At 36.8% G+C, this 20,609-nt stretch overlaps 4 protein-coding genes across 4 annotated transcripts in view; 3 read left to right on the top strand and 1 right to left on the bottom strand.

Moving 5' to 3' along the window:
• LOC134676421 (vacuolar protein sorting-associated protein 4) overlaps positions 1–20,609 on the top strand; it is a 517,731-nt gene that overhangs the window by 234,492 nt on the left and 262,630 nt on the right. The gene's annotated exons all lie outside the window — the stretch shown is intronic.
• LOC134676344 (suppressor of lurcher protein 1) overlaps positions 1–20,609 on the bottom strand; it is a 265,018-nt gene that overhangs the window by 67,869 nt on the left and 176,540 nt on the right. The window contains exons 6-8 of the mRNA XM_063534706.1: positions 4,876–5,032; positions 3,590–3,649; positions 1,354–1,442 (exon numbers count right to left, since the gene is read on the bottom strand). Coding sequence (XP_063390776.1) covers positions 1,354–1,442; positions 3,590–3,649; positions 4,876–5,032 — 306 coding nt within the window. The remainder of the gene's footprint in view (positions 1–1,353; positions 1,443–3,589; positions 3,650–4,875; positions 5,033–20,609) is intronic.
• On the top strand, positions 14,181–16,062 carry LOC134679626 (uncharacterized). Its single transcript, XM_063538576.1, has 3 exons — positions 14,181–14,299; positions 14,721–14,915; positions 15,934–16,062. The coding sequence occupies exons 1-3, from the start codon at positions 14,249–14,251 to the stop codon at positions 15,967–15,969; spliced, it is 282 nt and encodes a 93-aa protein (XP_063394646.1). The 5' UTR covers positions 14,181–14,248; the 3' UTR covers positions 15,970–16,062.
• LOC134679625 (uncharacterized) lies at positions 18,081–19,483 on the top strand. Its single transcript, XM_063538575.1, has 3 exons — positions 18,081–18,220; positions 18,904–19,086; positions 19,348–19,483. The coding sequence occupies exons 1-3, from the start codon at positions 18,176–18,178 to the stop codon at positions 19,390–19,392; spliced, it is 273 nt and encodes a 90-aa protein (XP_063394645.1). The 5' UTR covers positions 18,081–18,175; the 3' UTR covers positions 19,393–19,483.

Genomic DNA, 20,609 nt, shown 5'->3' with positions numbered 1-20,609 from the left:
ACGTACTACAGCTGAAATAAGGCCTATAAATTGACAAAGCAGTTTAGTGTTCCTAGGCACCATGCCGCGCTACACAGAGTAGGCTACAAAGGTAGGCAAAGTCATGGATAATTGAACGACCATTCATTACTCATTCAGTGGCATGCCGCAGCTCGCTATCACGACAAAGTAATACTAATACTAGTTTCTAAACAATCAATAGGTCGCTGTACTTTGTGCAAACTGTTTATACACGTTATCGTATCGATGTAGGGTAAGCCTATAAAGCCAATGATAATGTCCTTTAAGGAATCAGTGCTCCTATATTTGTAGGAAAGTTTAGTATGTTGTAAAATCAAATTCAGATTGAACGCCCTCCATACATCCACTCATAACTTGAGCTAAAAAACGCGTGCTATTGCGACCTTGTTTTTAGTTAATAGATTCTAAAAAATCAACGATGTCACAACTCTCCTCTGTCACAACTCACCTTGGTCTCCCCTACATATGTATGTTAGCCTTCAATGCGTGTATACACATTAGAGGAGTGTTCCTGTCCAGTTCGGTTTACCTTAACATGCCGAGTATCAGTTCGATATTAATCGAATCCAATCTAATCAAATCCCTTGGGTCAAGCCTTGCATGACAATTCGACTTATTGGAACGGTATTAGTTGGAATGGAATGCACTTACTTACTTCCAAAACTTAGTAGGTAATAGGTTCAGTAAAACGTACTAAACCTGTAGATAAACTGAAGGTGATCATTTAACTTTCAGCTTGCAATAAAATAATTTTGCCATGGAAATTTATACCATAATGAACAGAAAGTGGACGAAAAGTATACTGCAGAAAATATAAATAGTTAGGTACGACATGTTATTTCCACGTTGTTTAGTTAAGGTTTTATACTTTTGGCGATCATCATGATACAAATATGATTTCAGATATTTTGCTGAACAAGTTACATCGTCACTACTTTGAAAAACGCTTTGTCAGCGGTCAACCAAATGAAGACAGCCAGGTAAATAAATAGTAGAGACTAACAATATGTGTTGCATAAAAAGTTACCACGTTTAAACTTTGAATAGTAGTTTGAAATTAGTAGATACCAGATTTTTTCAAAGTATCTAGTGACCATATTCAGATGGATTAGTAATTGCCATTAGGTTATCTAATAGTTAACATGAAATCGCCTAATATCGACCTCGACTACGTCTACGACCTACTCGTAGCTTTATGTGGTGGCTACCATGAGATGTGGGGGTGGTGCTCAATGGCGTGCAATAGGAGAGGCTGATGTCCAGCAGTGGACGAGAGTAGGCTGATGATGACGATGATATGAGAGGAGATAGAGATGTTAATACAAGTATCACCTGTTAGTTCGTTACACAGCATTGCAATGGCAGGAGCAGTGGTGTCTTTACCATCGAAGATCTTGATGATGTCCGCTCGCCGGAGACAACTGTAAAGTCCACAATACCAGTCTTTATAATGAAACATATAATTTTATAACTATAAGTATCTTATGTTTTCGTAGTGTTATATGCAAAAAAAGTACGAAACTCTACATACCTACCTATAGAGTGATATCATTGTGCAACTGCAAACAGTGGTTTTACGAGTATATCATTGGCATATAGGTTAGGTCAGATTTACCCGGGTTTTAGGAATTTCGTAGTAAACCAAGATCCAAACCACGGCTCCAAGCGGATGACGACGTACAAAAAAATCACTATCTATTTTAATTGTTATGTTAGTGCCACTTTTTTCCAACGATTGTACTATAAGTAGGTACATAGTATAGGTAGTTGATTAATTAATAATTAAATTATTTAGTTCTTCGATACTGCTTTTAAAAAATGTTCAGTAGATGCATTGTGCAATTGTTAAAAAAAAACGGTTTAAGTAAAAACAAAATTTGCATCAACACGGCGCCTGTAGGCCAGGGTACTTTCAGTTATAAAAATTAAGAACTGACAGCGGTGTATGGTACTCATACCGTTCAATTAATTATGGTGTGTGTACCTAATGATATTTTTACTCCTTAATTGTGGAATATTAGCAAAAACTTGTAAACTAAGTGTGTTTCGCCTACGAGTTACATATATTATTTTATTCCAATTAGGTAACGGAGTTTATGGATAGTGCGTGTAATTCACGATAAAAACAATCGCTCTAATATTTTGTCGAATTTATCCGCATTTCAATGTTTTTTACGGTACCTGAAAGTTTTAGATAAAAGGTAAGTCAAATAGTTATGCGTTTAGTTTGTCCACTATAACGGACTATTAAATTATGGATCTAGTGCGCCGTAAAGTCCTTTCAAGTGATGCTAGGTTAATTTAGTTAGGAGTTGCGTCCTCTCCAGACCTACCGCTGCGAGCAAATTCCTTCGCTGAAATGGTCCAGGTAGGTGTGGTGGGCAAGTATGTATAATAACTACGTTAGTTACTCACCGCACGGTTCATAGTTTTGAATAAAGCTATTAATTAAATTATGTAAAATATGATTGCTGTCTGTGTTTTTGGGCAGTCATTTATTAATACGATTAAAAGTGGAAAACTGAATGGATGATATACGTATGCAATGCCGTAATTCGTGCCATTCGGCAGCACTTGCATCATCGGGTTAATTGCCCGAGCTCGTTGTTTATCGTGCGACTCATTACTAGGATGGGGCCAGTAGATTATTCAACTATTAATGGTGAAATAATTCATATTTGACCAAAATGCAGGGAAAAAACTATGTTTTTGAAATTACTATACAAAATATTGATATGCTCGTAACTTGTCCTCGTAACGTAAAATTGTCAGAAGGACACTTAAAATGTTATGGAAAACTTATAATATCGATCAACAACTTGTGTATAAGTACAAGTTAGTGACATTAATCTAAGTACGTAGACCAGTACCTAAGTATATGGACCGATATAAAAATGATGACTTTTTAAAATGTGACTTTTTCCATCCGAAATATTGCACACGATGTATGTATTATCTGAATTGTCGGTGAAGGCTACACTTAATTTTTATGAGAATCCTACTGAACCTCTACAATTTATTCTCATCTACGCGATTCCTTTTCTCAGTTCGGTACAATGAAAGGGTGGTATTCCACTTGTCTTATTGCTTTCTAATGTCACTGTTGTCTCACTCTATCATTAAGCAATATGTGAGAAACAATACACATTGGACAAAGATATTGGACAGATGGAATACCACCCTATTATAATACTGGTCTCATCATCGCATTACCTACTTCGTGAAAATTGCGCCCCTTCCAATACCGTAAAAGTTAATTCCCGCCATTTCTCGTGTCAATATTGTATTTCCCGCTTAATGCATAACGCTGCATAATCGCAGTTCCGCTCGTTACATTGTAAGTTAGTGGACCGAGCGATTTTTACGGGCGATTTTATGAGTTTTATGAGTACGTCGTTACGCCGCGCTCGTCGAGTGACATTCAATGCTTTAGAACCGATTACGATAATACGACAACTCGTTCTATTGCCAACCACGACGTGTCATGAAACTCATAGGATTATACTTTTCATTCGTTTGTAAAGATGTTTTTGTTTAAGTTTGGCAATTATTTTATTGAAATACGAACCTGATGTCTCCTTTTTGTAGAGAAATTTCTTCGAAAACCACTTTCACGCGTTCTTTTGGCCTGCAATGAAAATATAAATGAATACCCTTAATACATATTTAATAATATATATATATAAAAGATACTAAGTATAATAAAGTACCGCTGCAAACGATACGCAATAGGTATGAGTTCTTGTTGTGGTATGTTAGTACTTTCACCAAAAAACCAAATAAAATTCAAACTGAAAAAAAATTACAACCCTAAATGTGCAACGATGCGTGTAATGTGCACACTACTGCATGCGCTGTAGTGTCTTGAGTCAGGATCGAAAAGTTTCGCAGTTTCTTATAATATACGAGTACATAACCACGACCACCAGCATCTGTCGGACCAGGTTCATAAGTCGTCCTCATGATGTTTACAGTGGGTATATATATATATATATGTATTTATATAAATATATTTATATATGTGTATATATTTACGTACTTATATTTATTTATTTATGTATAATATTACGTATCATTTATATATAATGTCATATATTAAGTTTAGTGTTTTTTTTTTCTTTCCAAATTTACTGTAACAGTATTCTGAGCCTGCACCAACTAGATCTTTCGGTTTAGCCCATGGTTGACTGGTAGAGAATGCCTTCTGGCATTAAGTCCGCCATTTGTACTCTTCATTTATTGTGCAATAAAGTTTAAATAAATAAATAAAAAATAAATAAATAAATTTTCTGCGTATATTTCAGATGTTGCCAACGAGAATATTTCTGAGAAAAATTAATAGGAGAGTTGGGACATCCCAACTCTCCTATCCATTATTCTCAAAAATATTCTTATATGTACATACATATAAGCATACGATAATCTTTGACTACACTTCAGATATTTTAAAGCCAGGTCGAGGCCAGGTTACCGCGTAGCCATTGAGCTTGTATGCATTTTTAACATGTGTGTCTGTTCGTCTTTCGTCTACTGCCCAACTACCTACAAGTTTTATAGTTCTTCGAGTATGTCACATGAAAACACAATAAAATGCAGTGTCTACAGGTACGACACGGTACGGATGGAAGGCAGCAGGCTGAAAAGATGGTTTCATTTTTTGATATCGACAACGAAGCCATCACCAAGTACCTACCATATCCTTATGTCAATAACACACGTACAGAGATCGGTGAAAAGAAGAAATGTGCACTGAAATCACAGCTAATTTCCTATAAAAATACCTAGGTACTCTGTCGTAATAACCGTTTTATGTTTCATGATTTGTAGGGGTATTTCTAAAATGTTATTATTAACCTGCCGCTGAAGTGGTAGGAACACCGCACGTTGTTGGGGTATATGGACGGGTATCGGGGGCTATAGAGTCGACCGTGGGTGGGCCGGCTGCCCGACCGGCCGAAGTGGTAGTCGCATTCCGTGCCCGGGAGGTGCACGCCGTCTGTCTCGAACAGACCTGAGGAGAAAGAGATATCATATGTTAATATTGGGTACATATCAGTTTTAAGCTGGTAACTGTAAATGTATTTTTAGTCCGAGACCCGGACCTGGGTGTGTCCTTAAACTACGCCCAGGACCCGGGTATGTCCTTAAACCACGTCCAAGACCACCGGTGGACGGGCAGCAGCGTCCCTCAAATTTGGTGTACTCGACTGCGATCGCCAACCCGCCTGCCAAGCGTGGCGATTATGACATTCACCCCCCAAAAAAGTATGTTCAGCAGTGGACGTCTTATGGCTGAGATGATGATGAGATGATGTATTTTTAGTTTAATAAAAGCACCCATTCGTTTAATTTCTAATATTGACTCTTTAGGGCTCATTGAAACGATGCGAGAACTCGCATGCGAGTTTCATTACATTGCGGCTATTGATCGATCGTTTGAATTAACCGTAATCAACAGTCTGCAATGTAACTAAAATCGTATGCGAGTTCGCGCGCCGTCTAAATCAGCCCTTATATACAGCTTTTAAACTTTTAAATGAAAGAAAAAATCAAATGAATAGAAGAATTAAATTTAATCACTCTAAATCTAACCCCATGGAATAAGTTAAACGCTTATTAGGTATGCTGGTATTTTTACTAAAGAACAATATATTTCAATTTCACAGTACGAACATTTATCTTCCTTCTAACTTCGCTAAGTAATCTTTATACATTGAACTGTAAGTAACTTTTACCGCCTTTGGGCTATAAAGACTGTTTTAGTAGTATAAAATTATGGCCATCCAGTTGTTTCTGGGTTAATTGATCTAAATGGGGCGATTCGCCCTTCCAACTCTATAAACCTTGACTGAAACCAGTCAAAGCAGCAGATACTAGTATTTACGACAAACCGACGTTGGGGTTTCGTGGATTCCATCTTTTTATTTCTTATATTAGTAACTGCGTGCCACTTCGTCTGTGTATGTTACGTGTTTGTTTATGAGTTTATGACATTTTCAGCAAATGTAAATTATAAATACATGTACCTATACCTAATGTATAAACATCTGGTAAAAAATATTAATTAGTAGGTACTGGTGTTTGCAATGCACTCCAAAACGTTTTCTCAAAAAAAACAATATTACTCAGGAGAATAAATAATGAGAAAGATGCAGAGAGAGATGTACAGATGATGAGAAAGATGCAGAGATAACTGACTGCATATAAATTTGTTTCCAAGGGGAAGGGGTCAGTTATATGTACTACTTAAAATCACGTCAGTAGCTAGGTAACTCTTTTGGTTTCCCGAAAGTTTAAGGGATCGCGCACACAATTTAATATTTAGTAAGGCGTGGCATCCCTCGGATTATCCCCCAAGTGACATCTCTAGTCCCGCACTATATTGGAAACCTTTCTTACGCTAAGGTGATTTGTCGAAATATAAGTACTCTTCATCCGTGTTCAAATTTGATAAAAGTTGCGTGTATCACAGTATTCCCATGGGTCAGTTGACCCGGAGTCACATTTGAACTGTAAAAATCTCAACTTGACTTGATTTTAATTTGTCATTACTTGCAGTGCATCATACAGGGTAAACTTTAAATTGTATTTTTTTACACAATATTTTACTAGGAAAAAATTATTACCCTCCGTCTTTTACCTTGTAAACCCGTGCAATCAAAAAAAGTATCGTTTCATGCAACAATTAATCGTTGAATTAAAAAAAAAAAAAAAAGAACAAAGCCAAAGATAAAGAGATATCTAGAAGCGAACAATGCCAAGCCGCAAAGAGTGCTCTTAACACAAAGTGTGCTCAATATAACTCGAATTGAATCCCGTTCTATAGTTGTCTTAAGAAAAATGCAGTACTTATTCGTTTTTGTTGAAACTGAAGCGATATATCTCTAAAGTGAGATGCTGTTTGCTTTTAAGTGGTTAGAAATGTTTAGTTGCGGATTTGTGAATACACCAGCGATGGTACTTTTACATTTTCCTTCATAAATATTTTTTTACTTCCCCATTTGACAGACTAACTAGATAGACAGGCGGACAAACAAACAGACAGGTAGAGTAGCACCATAAAAGTGTTATTTTTCTACCTAGTATACATTATCGTTTTTTTATCATGAAATCTCAATAATATTTTATTACACACATATATATATACACAATAATATTAATAAACACCACAGACGAAAATCCCTTAAGAGCTTAAGAGTTTGGGCAGAACTCTGCGCGAAATGAAATAGTTTTTCAATAAAGCGCAGAGTTTTGAGCGAGCGGCTGGAGTTTTTCATTACTTTTTCAATATGATCCCTTTGGAATTGACAAAAATATTAAATAAGAGGACTTACGGCCCTTGTTTCAGCTCCCAAATGGAGAAACATTACGACTTTTGGAACAACATTACGGATGCTGCTATTTTACAGCGAAATTATTAATGCTCAGATAAATACATACTTCACTTACATATATACCACCTGGTATACAAGTAAGTATTTTTAATCCGTACAAAACAAGGGTCACTGTATAAAATCAGTGGATTTTGCTTGATAAAAACTATTAATACAAGATACATTATAATATATTTTCGTAGAAGATCATTCAATAAACACTCTTGGATATTTATACACTTGACCTCATAGTTCACTGATAGTTACTTTGTACCTACATTTTAATCCGGTGGCTTTATTTACCTACGTAGGCATACAATACATTTTATAAATAGAGGCAAATCAATCTTAACAGCACATTAACGAAATATCCAATAGTTTGCATTGATTGTATTGTATAGTGACTAGCGTTTTCTTTAAAGCAGAAAGATTAACATATATGAAGAACGTTTAATAGGAAACAATAAAGAAAGGCGATGCTCGGTTGCCGAAGGTAATGAAACGCAAACACACCTGTGTTCCGCTCAGAGACACTTCGACTTGTTTGCCTCGATGCGCCAGGAGCTTACGGCGTATTGTATGCGATAGTAAGTAACAAATCTCGGCACAATCTGTCAGTTCCAGGAGCATACTGAGATTTAAAAAAAAACAACGGGTTGCACTCCGGGAGTGCCGACAGAAGTGAAAACTCAATGACTAGTCCAAAATGTCTGCAGCACTATGTATAATTGATCCATCCTCCTTTCTATTGAAAAACTTTAGTTCCGGAATTGCTGGTCAGTGAACTTGTTTAAAATTGGTAATTCAATTCGAATAGAAATTGTAAAGTTACCTTGCAAACCTCGCAGCTAAATATATTTGGTCATGATATTTTGATTTTTATTCACCAGTACTAGAGTTCACTTTTATTAGCGATTTCATCAAAATGTAGCTTTATTGAATTATATTTGAGTGATATAAAATTAAAATGTAACTGTGAGATCCTCGTATAATTTCAACCCGTACAAGATTAGAACCTTTTTCATGTAATGTCATTCCGATTTTCTTTATTGATGGCCAACTAAACCTTACGGTCACGTGATCGCGTTACGCTGTCTCGAATTTATCATTTTTTCCCCACTTCAAAAAGTGCCCAGCGCCGCTAAAGAAGTTTTCACTTCAAAAATTGTGATTTGATACTTATACAGGTTGGCTAAAAAATAACTGCATTCCCGTTGCCAGGGAGGTTTTGGGATTATACTGAGCAACTTTTACGATGGGATCAACCCCGAGTAGGTAGTGGAGAATATCCGGACATACGAAAGCATTTGACCTCAGCTGCAACGGTTCGCTCTCGGTCAAAAAGGCGATTACCATCATAATAAACTAAAACATAATCAAAAACTAGTATTTTAATTTAGTTTTTAGTATCTTTACAGCGTACCTCCTTATCTTTTGATTAGTTATGCGACATGCGTTATTGAAAGGTCAGGTCTGTTTTAATTAAATGTCTCATAATTGGGGTGTAACTAAACATCTGGTAAGTACATAAAAGTAGGTAAGTGACAAAGTAAGGTGCTGCCACTACAAACGGCATATTTTCATTAGAATTCGACTACACACGGCGCGATTCGGGAAATGAATTAGAGATTAACTAGATACGATATAGTAAAGATAATATCTTTACTATTTTATATCTAGTGAATCTCTAATTAATTTCCCGAATCGCGGCGCCAGCCGCTATAAGGTACCTTTTGCCGTAGAACGTCACATATCTTTCCTATTTTATATCTAGTGAATCTCTAATTCATTTCCCGAATCGAGCCGTTAGTCTGTCATGGCCAAGGCACAGTATAACTGCCAAGAAAACGATACGTAACGAGCGTAGAGTTTAAAACTAAAGAGTGAAACTTTCAGTAAGTACAAGTCTTAGAGATAAAGAAAATGCAATTAAAGGAATATGATAAGCTTCAAGAATTCTCGGAGTGCTTTTAGATCAAACGTCGTCGCTGTGCTAGCGTCAATTAAGGAGCCGACACCGTAGATATTGCTGTTAAATAGATCTCTAGCGAGTACAGTCACCTGCAATAATATGTTACTCTTCGAAGGCCGCAAAAATATGTGACACGCTCTTATGGCTCTACAAATAAGAACGTGTCAGATATTTTTGCGGCCTTCGTCGTATAATATATTATTGCAGGTGACTGTACGCCCAATAATTAAGTAAAGTAGACTGGTACTGAGTAGGTACGAGCCGGTAAGCTAAGTGTATATATATAGTAAGTACTTACATACATAGATTGTTAACCAAGGGATGAAAGGCAAGGCACTCATTTCTTATGAGGTAGTTTATCTGAGGAAAGTAAACTACGAGTACACGTGTAGGTACTTATTTAATGTATTTCTTAAGAGACCTTATTTCAATTCAATTAACAATTTAAGAAAAGTATCCTTATTTAATGGAATGCGGGATAAATATCAAAATGGAAAATTGCACAGTAAAATACATTTTTAATTTATTAGCGTAAAAAATGTACTTGGAAAACAAAATGTGCTGCAGCAGACACGTATCACTTTCTGCATACTTCCTAGAACAACAATTAACCACTTTCAGAGCATGAGAAATGAAAAATACTTTTATGATTTCGTTTGTAATTTTTGTGTGTATTTAATAATGTAGGTATTAATGTTGTATCATTAAGAGCTAACAACATAAAACACGATTACTGTAATTGAAAACTATCGAGTCACACTTGATCACAATTTTAAATCCATCAGCATCAGTGCATCATATTTCAAATTTTCATACTCTCAGGCGAGAATGTTAGATTCTTTTGCAAAATATTCAATTTTCCGGGAAGCTTTCTTAGAATTTCATATTATGTGTCGTGACTCACCTACATAGGTACATAACATGAATACTAACTGGATTTAGGTGCCGTTCTTTGTCCTAGAATGTCTCAAAATTTACAATGAGTATACCTACGTCACGTACATGCAAGTAATTTCTTGCATGCAGAAGAAGTATTTCGGTATTTTTTGTAATTTAATGCGAGGCGATTTCTTGTAAGTTTTAATTTGTTAACTACAACGATTGTAGACTTCTGCTGCAGTAGTCGCAACACTCTTTTTCTAACTAACTAAAAGGTAGGTACCTAGTTAATAAATTCGGTCTATTTTGTGTTCGGTTTTTTCTTGCACCTGTACATTCGTAATATTTATGAGTGCCATATGTACTTGCAACGCAAATCAGAAATGTTTGTCATTTAAACAACGTTTACCTGTGAAGTTTTATGTCAATCCTCTTAAAACTATGACGTGGAGTATGTACCTGGTAAACATATTATGGTGAAGGTAAATAGGAACCGGATTCATGCAAAATAATTTGGCCAAGCCCGAGATAGCTCGAGGCATTTAGTGTTCCGTACGGCTACCATCAGTTTGGCATTGACATAAACGATATCGTGAACGTAATTTACTTCCTATAGGTATATCTCTTTCGCACTAATATGTCAGTACGAGCGAGATGCATAGAAAGTAAATTACGTTCACGCCCACGGTAGCGTTTATGTCAATGCCAAACTGATGGTAGCCGTACCGCTCGCATCGTTACATTTTACAGAGGTTGTTTGCCTGTTTTTAGGATACCGTATTCAACTACACACACAGAACAATAGTAAAGTGTCTAAGTGCGAAGGCCGAGCTTTAGCAAAATGTCATCGCTTTAGCACAGAGCAATAGTACAAGTGTCTTAATGTGAAGGCCAAAGGCCGACCTCCGCGTAGCCCGAAGGCCCGAAGCGTCCAGGATGTCAGTGCTTTAACACAGAACAATAGTACAAGTGTCTAAATGCGAAAGCCGAAGGCCGAGCTCCGCGTAGGGCCGAAGGCCCGAAGCGTCCAGGATGTTAGTACTTAAATACAGAACAATAGTATACATAAGTATCTAAATGCGAAGGCCGAAGGCCGAGCTCCGCGTAGGGTCGAAGGCCCGAAGCGTCCAGGCTGTCAGTTCTGTGTTTAACAACTGACATCTTGCAGGCTTCGGGCCTTCGGCCCTACGCGGAGCTCGGCCTCCGGCCTTCGCATTTAGACACTTGTATTAATTACCTGTGTTTAGAACTGACCTCCTGGATGCTTCGGGCTTTCGGCCCAATGCGACTTCAGCCTTTGGATCTTGCGACTTAGACACTTGTACTTAAAAATACTTGGAATAGTTACGGGAGGCTTCGGACGGACGCTTCGGATCTTCGAATCGCTCCTTCGGCCTTTGCATTTAGTTAGATTCTTGTACTATTGCTTTGTGTTTGAATACCGAAGTCGAGCATCTCGCGAATGCTTGATGTATTATAATAATTTAGAGTAAGGCCAAGCGCGCACCACGATTTTTTGTCCTGCGATAATTTTGTCGCAGAAATGCAACGTATGTGTTTATATGTTAGTGCGCGCATATGCGACAAAAAAATCGCAGCGATTTTAAAATTGTGATTTGTCACATTTTTCCGCGATTGTCGCAAAGTGAATTGCAGCATGCGGAGTTGTATGGCCCCGCGCGCACTATGATAATAAAATCGCACCCCGGCCGGACCTCAGTCGGCATTTCGCTCTCCAAACCCCAACATCTCGGCACCTGCATCTCCAATGGAGTCTCAAAATGAGACGCTAGATGTTGACCATTTAATTATGGAAATAGACGGGGATCACCTTTGTGTAATAAATTCTCAAAGTCATACAGCAATAGCATATTAAAGACTCGTTTCATGACAAGCGACTGGTACGAAATCCATGTTGAGAATGAACAAATCGTCGACTTTTTCATCGCAGTGCGCGCAATGAATTTTCTGCGATATATTACAGCGCGATTCTAAAATCGTGTCGCAAAAATTAAAATCGTGGTGCGTGCTTGGCCTATAATACCTTAACTGTATACTCCTTCAATTTGAATTTAGAACTCATTTTTTTTATTTGATTTTGTTAGTAGTTCGATGCCATATATATAGACTTTAATATTATTTAGAACTGCTAAAAAACAAGATCGGCTTACTATAAATATTTCGTCAATTTTACCTTTGTTTCTAAAAACTGTGATATTTAACTGTCATATACTATTAATGTCTTCCAAAATGATTTTCTCGTAACAGGACTGAGAGGCTACCGCAAAAGAAAACCGAAATTCGCAATTTGCGGGGATCTTTCTCTTTTACTCCAATGAAGGCGTAATTAGAGTGACAGAGAAAAATGCTCGCAATTTGCGAACTTCTATTTTCGCGGTTATAGCCCTGAATCTTGTTGCTCACCGATCCGTTCAAAAATATACATAAGTACTGAATATAATTAATAGATATTATAATTATACAATTAATACAGAAATGTAATGGTACTTAATGAAAAGGAATATTGTGTATAATGTTTCGACGAATCAGATACTCTCAATAAAATCTATACATGAGGCCAAAGCTGTTCATAAATATTAAATGACTTTATTATCTCTATACGCCTTACTAACTCTATGTGTCCTATTGTGAAAAAAAAAACACAACGACAGTCAAGAACGGAATTCTTAATTTGAATTTTTCAGATTTTTGAGTTGCCTAGTCCATTGGTTGGAAAGCCCGTTCGAAATTTAAACTTAATTGCAATATAATAAGGTCGTATTTTGTAGATCTCTCTCATACTTATAGTAGGCTATTCAGATAAAATTAAATATCCCACAAAAATAAGCAAGCAGAATTAAACTTTGTGTCAAAGACATAAGTCATAAATTTCAATGCCAAAGTTTTAACTAAGGATCTTTCTTGTTAAAATTACTTCCTAGAATTGACCAGTGTAAGCATCAGTTAGCTAAACCTAAGCAACCAAAGATCAAGCTGCAGTTGAAAAACTAATAAAGATAAAGTTAAGCTGATAATTTTCCCGCCGTCTCCATGCTTCTTTAAGTTGGGTATTGACTGGTCAGCTGCCTGTTAGCTATAGTTTTCGCGAAAATCGCCAGGACAGAGGTGAAAATTTTTGTATGAAAACTTGCAACTTTAAATGCATTTTTTGACGAAACTATTGCAGTCTAAAATGAAGTCAAAATCAGTCCATCGACTCAATTTTTTGCAAGCTTTCTAATGGTACCCCACACGATTCTTACAAATGAAAAAAGTTTCAGCCTACCCCTCTCAACCCCCTAAATTTCCCCCTTTAATAAGAAATAAGCAGTTTTGACTTATTTACAATATGAGTGGTGGTAATTGCTATAACTGTTCCAAATTTTAGGTATCTATGTCAAACGGTCTCTGAGAAAAACGTATTTAACTGATTTGCAAGACCGAAGTGATCCCATAAGTGTTCCGTAAACAAAGTTTTGTACGGAACACTAAAAATTAGAGATACATCATCATAGATATCTCTACATGCATCTCATAAACTGCAGACCATATGATCTTCATTATTCATATTCTCATCTTTCTCTCCAATCTGCGTTACTTTGAAGTTTGGGGTCCGTATGGTAAATTGTTTTTAAGAGAGTTTAGTGTGGTATTTTGGGAGTATGGTTTATTTTTATAGATACACACTTTGTTATTAAACAATCATTTCTGTTAAAAAATATAAAATAAATATTGCTATATTATCATTAATGCTATTTATTCGAACTAAACTTCAGCGTACCTTACATCATTGACGCACAGTCAACGTGAATTCTATTCCCGTCTGCTACCTACTTAGTTAGTTACACACGGATAAACAACACTTTGCTAAGTAATGATAATGCGTTGTTTACATACTTCGGCCTTCTTTGGATAGGTATACAGTAACAAAGTTAATAAAAGATGTGGAACCATTACATTAAAGGCAGTCTGTGATATCTTGTGCAAAATCAGATACTTAGATATGTTTATTAAAATAGCCGTAATGTGTGCCGCGGCAGCGTGCTTTATCGATGTAGGTATTCTGAGGATTTTATATTCTTTTCTAAACTTATTACAATTAATGTGTCACGGGTAACGTGCATCCCTGCCTATAATATATCCCTGTTTTATAGGCGAGTTAAGGCGATGCAGAATTGAAACGGACATATAGATAAAAGCTTTATCTCCGATAGTATGTAGCCTTCCATCCACCTTGTCTTATCTCGTATTTATAACATGATGTGCAATATGTGCATATTGATTAGAATTAGGTAAACGTGTCAAAATATTTCCTCTGGCAATGGTATGCCAGCTTTGTCAGCTGAAAACGGCGGCAAATTCGCTGAATTGTGGCGTGAGGAACGACCTCCCATAATACGATTAATTTCGCGTCTTTTTTACTGACAAAGTTTTCTTGCCAGAGTGAGTATAGCAACTTTTTTCCCTGATTGCAGACAAATATTTTCGTGCAAGGGGACGCACCCACTTCATCGCCGGCGAACGTTCTAGATTCATTCCAGAAGCATATGGAACAGTTTAAGAACTGTCTCGACCAGGTTCTAGCAAAAACAGTCGACGAAGTGAGCGTGAAACAAGTTCAACCCGTTTTTGAAGTGTTAGGAGACCAGTTAAACAGATTTTCCAAGGCGGTAAGACTTTTGTATGCTGATGTTAATAATATTTTTTAGGGTGATTTTGTTAAGTCTGAATGTACTTTAAAGTGTTAATATGTACTTACTTATAGGTATGACCTACATGTGTGTTCCCACACGTGTGATGTGTATAATTAGCTGTTACTCATAAAACATCGACATAAGGTAAACGTACTAGTGCTCGACATGCTAATGCCCAATATATAACACCTTCCTGTCACCTCTATTGACAATGACTTAAGTTTCAAGATGACATGTACTGGGACCGCGTCAAGCGCCAGTAGTCAGTACGTTTACCTCAATTTGTCCAGTACCTATGACAGACAAGGTAGTGCAAAATGATCCTGTATAACAAGTACACATTTTTTTGTAGTTAAATTTTCAGTAGGGACCATGCATCGTTGGTACAGTTAGATAAGCCAATTTTTAAACCTTAATGCAATGAGATAAGGTCCACTGATGATCAGTTAAGGGTTTTGCTGTTAGTACAAGAACAAATTGTATCTAAGAGTACGAAGTACTATGATTAACATAATGCATTAGACATTGGATTTCTAGACTTCCTGATCATTACTCAATTAGAATTTTTATTTGACTTTGTATAGCATAAACATACTACTTACTTATTCACTTACTCCGTTGGCTCAGCGACCCAAAATGAGACTTGGCATCCGACACAAAACAGCGCCACTTTTCTCGGTCTACTAAAATGTTATTTTTTTCCACGTATTTCGCAATTTATCGAATTTCACCCGTTGCAGATCAATGTGTCAACTTATTTAGCGCTCCGGTGCATTGGAACGATAGATCCGATAAAGTATTACGCCCTTATTCATAAAACTTCACGGGCCTGATTTAGTTAAATTATGTTTTATCCGTTTCTTACAAATACATAAGTCAAAATGACAGATAAGGACAACGATTTTTAGCTAATTGAGACTTGTAGCGCGTTTATGAATAAGGGGGTAAGTTCAACCGTGAATAAATACGTAAACAAAGTCATTCTTTGTTGCAGTTCGAGGACTTGACAGCGACCAAGGCCCCAGCTTGAAATATTTGTGCAGTTACCGGACAAGAATATAAGCTAACTATGAAAAGATAATACAACATTATTAACATTTTAATATAAATAATCCCTCTTTGATATTGACTTTCTATTGAAAACCTCTTTAGATTATAAATACCAAATTATTATATATGGAAGGTAGAGGTAAGGAATACAATCTCCATGTATCAAAAAGTGTCCGTCAAAAAACCTTAAATAGGTGGCGCCACAATACCTACATACAATATTAGATAAAAAATTTCAAATCATTGACACCGCACTTCACTCCCTCAATAACGCCTTCTTAGCTACTCTAGACTCTAGCGCTACTCTGGAGAGATTGGGAACTATTATTTACAGCTGACTGCTGGATACTTTTACAACTGTTCTACCATAAGTTATTTCACTCCGTTTGCTCCATGCTATTAGTGATCGTGATTCTAATTGTAAGTTCTTAGAAATCCATGACATTAGCTTATGAAGCTGGGTGTCGTGTTACAGATAACCCTTAACCCCTGACTCGTAGCACATTAAAAACGTTACGATACTAATGTGAATGATAGTGAAATAAACATACATGTCAAATTGTCAATACATTGGCGTGTTGTAGACGCTTATCTGTATTTTATAAATAAATATGTATAATAGAAAGCTATAAATCCCCCAAAGAATAAACATACTGGCAAAATAATTCAGAATAAGAAGCAGACCAATAGCCTTCCTTCATTCCGATAAGTACTGCTAAAATTGTATAATTGTATAAAAAAATCCTTAAACTAACATATGTCAAGCAACATCGAAATATGCTACATGGCGTCAAAAAAAGTTCATTGCATTTAGTCGTGCATTACACTAACCCGGGGTTAACCGGTTAAATCTAGAGCTACCATGGTTATCAGTACAATTTGATACTGGGTAAACGGTTTAACCTCGTAACCCCAGATTAGTGGAATGGTGCAAGTGTGGCCCTAGCAATATAAGAATCTAAAAAGTTATTTTTGTTCCGCTCCGAAATGAATAAAATATAATTACTTCTATAATAAAACTGTTGAGAGTTGAGATACTAGTAGAAAAGAGAATACTTAACAATACAAAGAGAGATAAAACCCTTCAACATTTCGATACATTATAAATGAAATCCTTAATTTTTTATATCAAAATCATGTTAGGTATTTGAAAATCGGAACTTCTATCCCCACTCTCCCCTAGAGTCTAATCAGCATCTAACGTAGGTACCTACTGTACAAACATGCCACACGTACATATGCATTATGGTCAGATGGTTACATGATCATTCATTAATTGACTGATAACAGGAACCTTTGAACTCATTTGGCTTTCTTGGAACGCACTCGACCAAAGATTAATAAACCAGACGGTAACATACAATTTTCACTACACCAGCTGGTAAAGGCTCTCTGCTTCAAAAAGTGGCTAAAGACGGGCAGAGTAATTAGATGCAAATTTTGAATTGTTTCATTTTAGCTGGTGGAATTGACTTTTAAATTATGATAAGTTGGTATTTATTAGCAACAGTTATACTATTTTTCTCGCTTTGGTGTGGTGAAAAATTGCTGGGCGCGGGTAACAGCAGTGGCAAGGGAAGCGAGAAACTACCCTCGTTTCTAGCATTATTGTCAAATAACGGGTTTCACAAAATCACACAATATCTTAGAGCATTTATTAACCGGAGTCACCTGTATTAGGCCGGAGAGTTTACCCCAGTGCCGCAAACATCATTGTGCAAACTTTTGTATGGACTGACCTTTATTTGATATGGTTATTTCTACGTTACGTACAATTCATGTAGAAAGGAGCCACATGAATTTGCCGTGCCCCTCCCCCGCACAAATCGGCAGACTGTTTTGTACAGAAAATGACAGCGAAGGCGTCTCCAGTTACTAAATGCTTTAAGCACAATATTCACTACATTATATTATTATCATCATCATCCTGTCCTGGCCGGTTTCGGCCACGGCGACTGGGGTTGTACTAGTTATTGAGAGCGACGATCCTTGTCCATACTGACTACACACATAGTACCCAAAACAATTTATTAAGCTTTATCAAGAGTGCACCCTCTGTATCATTAATCTTAGTGACTGTCATTGATAGCGACTGAAGGGTGATGTTACAATAATCGTGGACGAATATACACTGTGAGCAGTATCTTTTCGGCCATCGTCTGGTAAAGTCAAGAAGAACAATCACAATGCAGAAGTCCATGATTATTGTGTTGGCCGTCTGCCTTTTAAGCGTAAGTTGTACGGCGGATATTAAAACAAATAGAAATATATATGTAATGTTCTTTTTGTTTTATATAACCTTCGGTGTTGTTTAAATTAAATCGAATGTAGTGGGGTACTTAAGTAAAATTGTGAAGTGCCCTATATAAAAAAATACGGCGTATCAGTGATTTAAAGTAAGAAGTAATTTGAACAGAAACGAATAGTTATATAATTTTTGAAATATTTACAGTTTTTCTTTATATATGTTATCTATAAACTCAACTTGTATTTTGGAATAATAATAATTGTATAAAGTTAAAACAAAGTTTTCTTTGTTTTTTTTTTGCGTACAATAATTTAAAATATCACACTTAAGTACAGTGAACTGCGAAATTGCTTGGGAAAATTATGAATGAATTCATTGATAAAGTCGCCTAGCACTTTTGCAGCTGATAGTACATACAATATCAATATCAAACGATAGGTGCTGTTTTTTTAATAAGCATTTAAACATTGGTAGCCTAGCGGTAAATTTTATACGAAATATCATTTGTATTTTTCCAAGTCGCTTTTCTGCAAGGGAAAACGATGAGAGGAAACCGGACCTATCCCAAGTTTCTCTTCAGGATTGAGTCGTGGCAACGCTATAACGAAGATAATACGTATAATAACTGTTCAGAAATTGTTCATAAACTATGTATTATAATAATAGGTTCACGCCTTTGTGAAACGCGATGCCCCAGCCGCAGCCCCCGACAACACCAACTACTTAGAGGATATTCAGAAGCAGTTGGGGGCCTTGAGCAAGCAAGTCGGTGACAAGCTGAAGGAGACCTTCGACCCTGAAGAGCTTAAAAAGGGTCTCAATGATGCCGTGAACAGTATCGGCAAGGCGGTATGTACAATAAACAATTTCAAAATACCTACCTATTCTTACGTTTTTGTGGATGAGAGGAATTTCACCATAAGTAGACCGTGTAATATAAATTAAATCGCTATGATCTGTAGGGTCGATACAGACGGACTGCAACCCGACTGCAATTTGCATGGGAACTGCACGCCGACTGCACTCCAACTAAAACGTTGGCATGCAGTTCCCATACAAGTTGCAGTTATTGAGATGTTTTTTTCACATACCTTTTCATTTAATTTGCAGCTTGAAGACTTAAAGGCGAAGTCTGAAGCTCCGAAAAAAGAGTAAGGGTGGTACAACAGGAGTATAATACACAATCCTAGACAAAAATAGACTTCCTGAGCAATAAAATGTAATAATAAACATTTTTTAACTAGTATTGCGAGTTGCGTGTTATTTTGTTTTAAGAAGTTCTCACGGTCTAATAAAATAGTTATTGCAAGCAGTATCCTAATCCCGCATCCTCAACCCGCATTTGGTCAGCGTATGGACTATAGCCCAAATCTGCCCGGAAGCCTGTGCTCAGCAGATGGGACGTATATAATATAGGCTAAACTATTAATTTATTTATATATATATCTAATTTGATGTTACATAGGTGCACGTTCGAATCGGCCTGTAAGTTTTCCTATTTCTTACTTTATATTTGAGTACCTACTTCTGAATCTTTCATAGTACAAAAAGATATCAGCGAGCTGTTAGTATGATAAGTAATTGGACTCTAGACACATTTACTGTAATTTTGCTAAAAACAACAAAATACTTGAACAACGTAACTTGAATTCCAGTTTCAATTAAAGTTATTTCAAAATTAGCAAACTATTATAAACTGTATGTACATATAATTATGCTCTTATCTTGTAGGTACATTAGTTAACTTTATTTTTCGATATAATCAATGCAATGTAATTAACTAATTATATTTGCCTCTTCGGAAATGATGTTATTAAAACAGGACAAGTGCGAGTCGGACTCACCCACAGAGGGTTCCGTCCGTACGTTTTAGTATTTGTTGTTATAGTGGCAACAGAAATGCGTCATCTGTGAAAATTTCAACTGTTTAGCTATCACGGTTCATGAGATACAGCCTTGTGATAGACAGACATACCGACAGACGGACAGAAGAGTCTTAGGGTGCCGTTTCTACCCTTTCGGTAGGGAACAGAGTCTTAGGGTTCGGTACGGAACCCTTTTTTTTTTATGTTGGGGAAATGCGTTTACGCATGCCACCTGGTCCGGGGGAACCAGGGGGGATGACGGACTAACCAATGAAGGACTACCGTCTAAAACCACCAACGAGTGCCGGCTCCGCCTCAGATAGAGTGCCGCAGGGTCGCTATCAGCATTCGACCGCGTGCTCGGTACGGAACCCTAAAAACGTAATGGTAAAAGACATACGTCAGATTTAAGGCTACCAAGTTGCTTGCTTAATAGAATATTCCCTCTTGTCGTCGCCTTGTGGACTGCAGGTAGCTTTAATATGCATGACGCAAGCTGGCCGATAA

Source organism: Cydia fagiglandana, chromosome 2 (assembly GCF_963556715.1).
Source record: "Cydia fagiglandana chromosome 2, ilCydFagi1.1, whole genome shotgun sequence".
NCBI lineage: Eukaryota > Metazoa > Arthropoda > Insecta > Lepidoptera > Tortricidae > Cydia > Cydia fagiglandana.
Note: the sequence above shows the minus strand (reverse complement) of the source record. Positions and strands in the feature narration are given on the sequence as shown.

Excerpts from the sequence above, each read along its gene's own strand:
- LOC134679626 (XM_063538576.1), top strand. The coding sequence starts at position 14,249 with ATGTTTATTAAAATAGCCGTAATGTGTGCCGCGGCAGCGTGCTTTATC. Across the intron at positions 14,300-14,720 it reads CGGCAGCGTGCTTTATCGAT|ACAAATATTTTCGTGCAAGG; the intron begins GTAGGTATTCTG and ends CCCTGATTGCAG. Across the intron at positions 14,916-15,933 it reads TAAACAGATTTTCCAAGGCG|TTCGAGGACTTGACAGCGAC; the intron begins GTAAGACTTTTG and ends TCTTTGTTGCAG.
- LOC134679625 (XM_063538575.1), top strand. The coding sequence starts at position 18,176 with ATGCAGAAGTCCATGATTATTGTGTTGGCCGTCTGCCTTTTAAGC. Across the intron at positions 18,221-18,903 it reads TGGCCGTCTGCCTTTTAAGC|GTTCACGCCTTTGTGAAACG; the intron begins GTAAGTTGTACG and ends TTATAATAATAG. Across the intron at positions 19,087-19,347 it reads TGAACAGTATCGGCAAGGCG|CTTGAAGACTTAAAGGCGAA; the intron begins GTATGTACAATA and ends TTTAATTTGCAG.